The 10,000-nt window shown below is 39.7% G+C and overlaps 1 protein-coding gene across 1 annotated transcript in view; it reads left to right on the top strand.

The window, feature by feature from the left end:
* LOC122261757 (protein madd-4) overlaps positions 1-10,000 on the top strand; it is a 241,836-nt gene that overhangs the window by 194,283 nt on the left and 37,553 nt on the right. The window contains 2 exon segments of the mRNA XM_086542516.1: positions 5,914-6,058; positions 6,436-6,565. Coding sequence (XP_086398642.1) covers positions 5,914-6,058; positions 6,436-6,565 — 275 coding nt within the window.

The raw sequence follows: 10,000 nt of genomic DNA on the forward strand, positions 1-10,000 counted from the left end.
ACTCTCCATTCCTCCAACCTGTGGCCTCTTTTGTCTCAATAAACTCGTCAAAGTCAAAGTCAAAAAGTCCTTCCCTTATTTCTCCCCCCTCCACCCCTACCCCCCTCCACCCCCACCCCACCGCTCCCATGTCCCGTGCAGACCCATGTCTCAACACTCTTCAGATGCAAATTAGTCTGTATCTTTAGCCTCCATTTTTAAACGATTGACAGACAAGAACCCTTTCACTATCCTACTTGTTCAGCCACTTACGGTCTGTTGCCCCATGAGGAATTCCGGATGGGGGTGGGGGGCAGGGAATGGAGAGAAATGGGAGTGACGGTGAGAGAACAGGGAAGGGAGAGGGAGATGTATACTTATGTATATATATATATATATATATATATATATATATATTATATATATATATATATATATATATATATATATATATATATATATATATATATATATATATATATATATATATATATATATGAAGGTGGAGAGAGAAGACAGGAGAGAGAGAAGGAGAGAGAGAGAGAGAGAGAGAGAGAGAGAGAGAGAGAGAGAGAGAGAGAGATAGAGAGAGAGAGAGAAAGAGAGAGAGAGAGAGAGAGAGACAGAGACAAACAGACAGACAGACAGACAGATCGACAGAGATGGACAAACAAGCAGATATGGGGGATGAGAAAGTGAAAGAAGCAGGCAGACAGATGATAAAGATAGGAGAGAGAGAGGGGGGGGAGGGGGGGAGGCTGAAGAAGAAGAAGAGGAAGTTATATACAGAAAAAAATACGGATATGCATAAGCAAATAAAAAAGATAATTTCATAATAACTTTGATAAAGCTGTCAACACAAGCCAGGAAATATTAATATATTTCCTCAGAATACACGGTTGAAAACATATTGAACATTTAATCTGATTAATATTGTTTTCGCATAGGTATAGGCTCTTGCATGGAGACAGAGCAATTGGAAATTATCGCAACAAGGAAGCAAGTGCAAAATGTTGATATCGGAGGAAATGCATCGCTCTCGGTTAATTGATACCAGCAGGTCGGCACTCCCTTTCCTTGAACATGTTTGATTAAATGAAATAAGAAAATGCAAATCTTGACTTGATTACTGGACGCAAGGACACACACGCATGCACGCATACATACGCTCATACACGCGCACACGCACACGCACACGCATACACCCAAATGCACACACACATACTCACATGCACACACACACTCAAATGCACACACACACGCATTCACATGCACACACACACACACACACACACACACACACACACACACACACACACACACACACACACACACACACACACACACACACACACACACACACACACACACTCACTCACTCTCACTCTCACTCTCACTCTCACTTATTCACTCATTCACTCACACACACACACTTACACACGCACACACATACTCACACACGCGCACACACACACACACACATGGTCACAACCAGGAAATTGTTGGAAGGAGGGACGGAGAAGGTGGGCGAGGGGGGGGGAGATTGACGGAAGAAGTTGATGAGGAGGAGGGTGTGCGGGGGTGGGTGGGTGGGTGGGGAGGGACTGGGGCGGGGGGGGAGGGGTGCTCTTGAAGGGAAAGATATTGGGGGTTGAGAAGGAGTAGTCTGACAAGGGTTTCGTCCGAGATGATGTTTGGCGACGGGTGAGGGGGGAGAAGGGAGAAGGGAGGAAAAAGACAAGAAGTAAATAAGTCGACAAAAAGTCTGTCGGAGGGTTTGATTAAAAAAAAAAAAAAAAAAAGTTAGGAGACTGAGAAACCGCCACGACGGGAAAAAAACGAAGGCGATCTCATTAAAAAATAATAATAAAAACAAAATTTAAAAATAAATAAATAAAAATCGCAAGTACCGAAAACGGGAAAATATCCACAGTTTCGATTCGCTAATTTCGTGCCTTTTCTTCTGCAATTTTGATGACCGAAATAGGAGTGGTTAACACGGAGTTGACAAGGGCTTCATTCGAGATAATGTTCGGCGACGGGGTGGGGGGAGGAGAAGGATGTAGAGAAAGGAAGAGGGAATAAGAGAGGAGGGAAGAGTGATGCCGAGAGTGAGGTAAGGGAAGAAGGAAGAAAAAAGAGTAAATACCCTGAAAAAAAAATCTGACATAAGGGGAAGATATAGAGACAAAAGCAGTTGGTGAAAGATATAAAAAAAGGTGATTTGACAGAAATAAAACGAAAAGAAAACGTTTTTTTTTCCTCTGATGAAAAGAGTGAAAAGGAGCCAGATTTTCGAATTGCTAATCCTTCGTCCCACTCGCACAAATATCATTGCTCGAAACCGATAGATAACAGAAGAGAAAAGAAGCCAGAAAGAAACAAAAAATAAAAAGGGGAAAAAGTATCAGGAAGGACAGAAAGTAAATACGGATTAGGGAGGAAGAGAGGGCGAGAGAGAGGCTTTTTTCCAGCCACAGGGAGCGACGCAACTTCCAGGATACTTGACGCTAAGTCCCCCTAAGACGGAGAGGGCTGAGCCACCGCGACCTTAGGCAGAAATAAGAGTTTAGATCAGGGAATCCGAACGACCCGGCTTGCTTCGGAGATCCCGCGAGTGCGAGAGCATAAATCGTCTGTTTATTCATCTGTTCTGGATTTCTGATGTCCTTCAGTTATTTACAAGCATGCGCGTACTTACTTAAATAAACACACACACACACACACACACACACACACACACACACACACACACACACACACACACACACACACACACACACACAAATAACAATAATAATGATAATAATAAATAAATAAATAAATAAAATAAGAAATAAGAAAATAATAAAAAAAAAAAACATAACATACACGCCCTTCAACACACACAACCCCCCCCCCCTCCTCCATACGCACACACATACACCCCCTCCCCCCACAAACACACACGCACGCACACACTTGCACAGTCGCTCACTCCCACTCACTCAAGCGCGAACAGAACCGCGTTCCACCTCCGAGCGAAGCAAGAGTCAGCAACAGCAATAAGAGTCAGAGGGCCTTGAGTAGCGAGCCGCCATTGTGAACGTCGATGGTCGTTACTCGGAGACTCTGGCACAAGCTGGAGTCGTCATATCTCTGCCGAACGACCTGCGAGTTGCTAAAAGTTGCTGAAACTGCTGCAGAAGGAGCGGTTGCGGTGTGCGGAGCCGAGACATTTTCACTCGCATAGTAGTGTGGTCGTAGAGCAGGTGGTCGGCGACTGTTAAGGTGCTCGGGAGGGCTAAGGGCGAGAAGGGAAGTCGCGAGTATATGCTTTTGTGTGTTTGTTTGTTTGTGTGTGTACGTGTGTGTGTGTGTGTGTGTGTGTGTGTGTGTGTGTGTGTGTGTGTGTGTGTGTGTGTGTTGTGTGTGTGTGTGTGTGTGTGTGTGTGTGTGTGTGTGTGTTGTGTGTGTTGTGTGTGTGTGTGTGTGTGTGTGTGTGTGTGTGTGTGTGTGTGTGTGTGTGTGTGTGTGTGTGTTTGGGAGAGAGTCGTTAATTGGAAACTTTAGGGCCCTCATTAGAAAAATCTAATTTGTTCGGTCTCTGATCTCTGTGCATTGTGGTGACGAGTGCTCTCCAATCAGCTTGGGAATGAAAAGGTGAAAAGGTTATACCAGGGTATATCTTTTTTTTATGTTTTGCACTGTTTTGTTGTTGTTGTTTTCTTTTTTAACTCTCTCTCTCTCTCTCTCTCTCTCTCTCTCTCTCTCTCTCTCTCTCTCTCTCTCTCTCTCTCTCTCTCTCTCTCTCTCTCTCTCTCTCTCTCTCTCTCTCTCTCTCTCTCTCTCTCTCTCTCTCTCTCTCTCTCCTTTCTTTCTCAATCACTCGTGATTGGGTATGTTGGTGTGTGTGTGATTCAGTGTGTGTTTGCGTTTATGTGTGTGTTTGTGTGAGTGTGTGTATGTATGTGTGTGTGTGTGTGTGTGTGTGTGTGTGTGTATTCTTCATTAAAACGCACCATTAATCAGATACTCCCAAATAAAAAATAAAAAAAAGTATAAGTGGCGAAAATTCCCGTGCTCCAAATTTGCCAGGTATTACTCCATTACCATCTTTCCAAATAGCAAACTTTCAACTGTCCATCAAAACTCAATTTCATCCGATAAAACCACGTAGCTCGTTGCAAAAATATGCGAACCATCTTTTCATAATAATCAGATTAGAGAGAGTAATATTCCATTCACCAACACAGATGCAATACTGCAGCCTGGGGGAGGACACACTGAGGGACATGAATGTATTGTTTCAATTTTGTGTTGTTTTTTGTTTTGTTTTATTTATTTTTTTATTTATTTTTTTATTTTTATTTTTTATTTTTATTTTTTTTTTTTTTTTTTTACTTTTTATGTTGTTGAGGTTGTCAAGGATTAGTTTGAAGGTCATATGTCTATTTATGATTAGTATCAGTTGCACATAGAGTAGATAATGTAGTAATCATCAATCACAGTTCTGTACAGTATTTTAAAACATTTACATATATCTATAACCAGTTAGTTATCTGCGGGCTCCGGTTCGCAGCATCCTCAATTTTAAATGCAATCTCAGTTATCAGTGTAATAACATGGTCACTGAAAAGTATCTACAATATCAAGTGTTGCGAGAATGAACACGTATGCGCACGGGATCCAAGCCTAAGAACACTTTTATGTAAATTTGTAGGAAAAGCACATGAGCCACGGCCATGAGTTGACGTCACAAGCGCGTTTATTCGACATACAGCGACATTTAAAACTGCATGTTATGTACATTATGCATTATTCCTGGTCGTGTACCAAGATGAAATTTGAAATAGTTCTGGCCATTAGAAAGTGTCTAGAAAGAATTAGAGCAGTAGATCGTTTCGTTTTATAGAAAATTGTATACAAACGACGCCGTACAAATTTTCTTTATAGAGTTGTAGTTCTCATTTTGGTGACGAATACTTTTGCTAAGTATACCTAAATCACCTTCGAATAAATGATTAATATCAACAAAAACAATTGGATTGGTAAAATTTCTATTAATCGTAGGAAAATCAACAGAAATGTAGCGTTCTGTTACACAAGAAATAAGAACAAGTGTAGTACTCGTGAATTCACTCGTAAAAGCAACTTTCGACTGACGATGGTAAGCCCTCCAGTTTGTCTGTGCTGTTGAGTTTGAATGTGTGTGTGTGTGTTGTGAATGTGTATTTATGTATGAGTGTGTGTGTGTATTGTGTGAATGTGTATTTATGTATGAGTGTGTGTGTGTTGTGTGAATGTGTATTTATGTATTTTTTTGTGTGTGTTGTGTTGTGTTGTGTGAATATGTATTTGTGTGTATGTGTGTGTTGTGTGAATGTGTATTTATGTATGAGTGTGTGTGTGCGTGTGTGTATGTGAGCGCGCGGTTAAAAGCTACAGGAAATTAAAATGCTGCAGTAAAAAGTTTCTTCTCCGACATTTCTTGTTCCCCCGAATCCATACACTCAAAGAGAATGGGTGCGGTTGTAGAGGAGCCGACTACTCTAATGTGATTTATCGTTTCTGTCCTAGCATATGGTACAGAAGTCGCTGGGAATTTAGAAGTATTCTACTAACTAGTTACGTTTCTTTTAGGCAAATAAAAAGGAGTATGGCTCGTGTTTCTTTTTTTCACTCTACTTTTTAGGGTCATCAGTCATCTCAAGTCTGGCTTTTTTTCTTTTTTTTTATGTCAGGGAATTTCGTACCTTCCTTCCAGACATTCTTTCCAACTTTTTATTTCTCTTTTTTTTTTTTTTTTTTTTTTTTGCTAACAAAAATCTTAATCGAGTTGTAAGGAGAGGATTTGACGTTGTAGGCCTATTTTTCCCCAGAAATATTCATGCTCATAATTTTGTTATGTAGATACATCTTAAAATTTATACAGAACCGTTTTCTATATTACAGAAAGTGGGATGCGACCTACGCCTTGGATCAAAGAAAACGGTGGATGCCTGCGGTGTTTGCGGGGGAGACGGCAGTACTTGCAACAAGCCCTCTTATTACTGGGACAAAAGGCCCACCGGGCCCTGTTCTGCTACTTGCGGAGGCGGTAAATTATATTTTATGAAGTCTTACTACTAGTCTAAGACCTTTTTTTGATTGTTCAATAGTATATATATATATATATATATATATATATATATATACACATATATATATATATATAGATATAGATATAGATATAGATATATATATGTATGTATGTATATGTATGTATGCATGTATAGGTATATAATTTATTCACTCATGATTTATTCACAATTAAGCCTTCTTATATATATATATATATATATATATATATATATATATATATATATATATATATATATCTAGACACACACACACACAAACTGTCAGTGCATTAGCAGCACTAAGAGAACTTGAACTCGAACAGAGAGGACCATAGCCAATGTGATCTCCCTCCAGGGTACCAGATGCTGTCGGGCGTGTGCGTGGAACAGGGGACGGGGCGCCGAGTGGCCGAGGACCTGTGCGACCACGCGGCCAGGCCCATCCCCGTCATCCTCAACTGCAACGATAACGCTTGTCCTACTAGGTGAGTGGGCTTCCTATATACTTATATGTATATATATATATATGTGTGTGTGTGTGTGTGTGTGTGTGTGTGTGTGTGTGTGTGTGTGTGTGTGTGTGTGTGGTGAGTGTATATTATATATATTATATATATATATATATATATATATATATATATATATATATAATATATATATATATATTATATATATATATAAAAATAAATATATATTCACATAAGTGTATATACTGTATATATATATATATTATATATATATATATATATATATAAAATAAATATATATATTTATATATGTGTGTGTATGTGTGGTTGTGTGTGTGTGTGTATGTTAGTATATATATATATATATTAAGATATATATATATATATATATATATATTATGTTATAGTGTATATATGTATATTGTGTGTGTGTATATGTATATATATATAATATATATATATATATATATATATATATATATATATGTATATATATATATATATATATATATATATATATATATACACATACATACACACATTTATTTTGATCATTGCTGTTGACAGGATGTGCATCGCTTGTTGCTATAGAGCTATTCATGATATGAGTGATACATTGTTGATGATATTTGCATTATGATTATTATCACACTTATAATTTGCACTGCTATCATTATTGTAACTATCGTTTTTGTCATTGTTATGCCTGTCATAACAGTGAAAAAGTTTATGATAATGATAAGGAGAATTGTCATGATTTAACAGACTTTGTTATTAATTTATGTACATTTATTATCATATTCTTTTAGTGATTATAGTTTCATTATTCTTAGTTACTGTGAATTATGTTATCCATTAGAATTGTTATAAAGTATACACCAGCCTTATTATTACTGCTAATTAGTTAAAAGTCATATTAAATATTACTCGTAGCGAGGGTAGCAGCGCAGACTGCCGTAGCCTACATGCCAATAATACCAATGTGCTTTACAAAAAGTATATATATATCAGAGTACTTTTTACTGTACTGCGACAAAGTTAAGAACTTGGGCACTTTAATTAAGAAAGTTGACTGTCTCCTTGAGCCGGTTGGCAGTTTTCATCAAGTGCTACGCCATTCGGTCAAACCTTGCTATTTTTTATTATTTTTTTTTAACCTGTGAACTGGGTCTGCTTTGTGTGGCTGGAAATACTAAATCTATGAACAGTTTTTTTTTTAGGTATGCGTCTAGTGTGTGTGTGTGTGTGTGTGTGTGTGTGTGTGTGTGTGTGTGTGTGTGTGTGTGTGTGTGCATAAGTGCCAAGCAGGTTATAGTCCCCTCACCACAGTGGCGTTCGCACGAATTCCCTTGTACTCGCGCGATAAATATGCCATCGCATGATTTCGCCGCTCGTGTGTAGACTGCTAGAAATGAAATACAGCGAATGAAGTTACAGGAACGAAAAGCCAGCAATAAAGTTTATCACCCAGAAGACGACTCGTGCCTCGGGGCCTGGGCGTCCTCCCGCCACTTCTTTATATATATCATATAAGTAAATGCAACTTCCTCTGGCGAGACTTTCGAGCACCAGTTGCAGTTTGACGTAGAGGCGACAACCCTAATACTGTCTACGTGGTTTACGATCATGTGCGCTGCGAAAAAGAGATTCAAATTCCCCCCCTCGCCATGCTGTCCTTGCCACTTAACCATCTCTTTTGTATGCTAACCGCTCTAAAGTATTTTACCCAACTGCCGGAATCAATTAATATCTTTTTGTCTGGTCAGTCCCTGGTTGAAATAGTTATGTAGACCTCAAGGGGAGAAATATTCTTTTTCTTCCATTTTCTCATCCTTCTTTTTTATCTCTCTGTATCAATCTTTACCACCATTTCTTTGCCAACTTTCTTCGTTTACTGCTAGGCTTATGGAGATGAATATTATTAGTGATGGTTTTTATGGTCACTTGTACATTCTGACAGCTGGCGTTTCGATGTCCGTCTTTCTCTCTCTCCATTTTTTCCCCTCGAGACTCAAGACATGCGGAGGCGGAGATAGTGAATTGCATCATTCTTTTTTCTCTCTCTTCCGAGAAGTGTTTTATGGTGTTGCAGTGAAGAGCGAGGCAGTGAAGCATTCGCAGCTTTGCTAGGTCATTAGACTCGGGAATGGAAGAAAGGTATGAAGGAGAACGAAGACTTTCGCAAAGCATGAGATGTAATTGCCGCGTGTTGTGTAATTACATGTAATTCTGATGAAGACATCAGAGTCACGTCCCTTGCTTTGTGATCTTATTCCTTATTCATGCATTTTCTGCGTTTGTAAGAATAGGAATTAGAGGGGGAGGCGAGGTAAGTGGAGGCATTATATTCTGAGATTTGACGCGTAGAAGTGGAGACCAGTTGATAATTAGTATGAAGTCTTATGACAGAATTCTTATCAATGATTTCCGTAAAAGCGATGGAAGGTGAGATAATCGTAATACTGAATCATGTTCACTGAATTATTCAGCTCACTGTAGGACGTGAAGCAGCACAGATTGCCAAAGTATAAGCGATGACGAGAAGTAGTAGTGAGGGAAAATCTGTTGGCAAGGAAGGAGATTCTCTTGCTCTCCCGACGGTGATGGTGAAGCTGATAGTGTTATGACAGTGGTAATAGTGGTGAGGACAGTGATACGGCACACAGCGTAGAACAGAATTATTGCCTGATGGTTTGTGATGAGCCGAGGATCAAGCAGTTACTTCCTTCTTGATGGTTTATGCCTCGTAAAAGTGCCATGGCTTCTTCAGAAACGTGGCAGAGGGGTTCCGTATCATACGCACACACACACACACACGGATCTTACACGCACACACGCGCGAGAGAAGATCGGGAAGAGCATTTGAAGAGGAGGTGATTACAATTTGTAATAAGGAAAGGTGTGGTATGCCGAAGACCTCAGAAAACACCCCTCCCGCAAAATGTCTATTACGTGTATGCTATGTAGTTTTATCGTTTAGAATCGCCTCTCAGTACTCACAAAAACAACAGAACCACTCGTCAGTCCCAAGTGAAAAAAAAAACAGTGGGTTTTAAATCTAGTGGAATGATAAATGTGGAAGATTCTCTTTTTTCACTTTTTGGATGATGCTTGGAGAGCCGGATTGAAAACCTACGTCCTGTGCTAAGTTCCCCGAGGCGTTTCCTTTCCCTTGGATCCTCCTTCCCTCGGATCCTGCCTGGGCCTCCCCTCTACCCCTCCTTCAGCCACATGGGAGAGGCCCTTACCAAGACACCCCGCCAGTTTCCATCCGGCTACTTCCCTTCGCTTCCTCACAACCTTCTCCTTCCTTACTTCTTTTTTTTTCTGGTGGGGGGGGATTTTACGGTTTGATTTTTTCGTGTCAGGGACGAGTTGAGAATGAAATAGGAGTAGAGGACTAGATTAGAGTCGGAAATTTGGGTGTTTTATAGGGACGGGTAGCAATAGGTG

This window comes from Penaeus japonicus, unplaced genomic scaffold (genome assembly GCF_977035675.1).
Source record: "Penaeus japonicus unplaced genomic scaffold, GWHDUDI00000001_assembly GWHDUDI00000012, whole genome shotgun sequence".
In the NCBI taxonomy this organism is placed as follows: domain Eukaryota; kingdom Metazoa; phylum Arthropoda; class Malacostraca; order Decapoda; family Penaeidae; genus Penaeus; species Penaeus japonicus.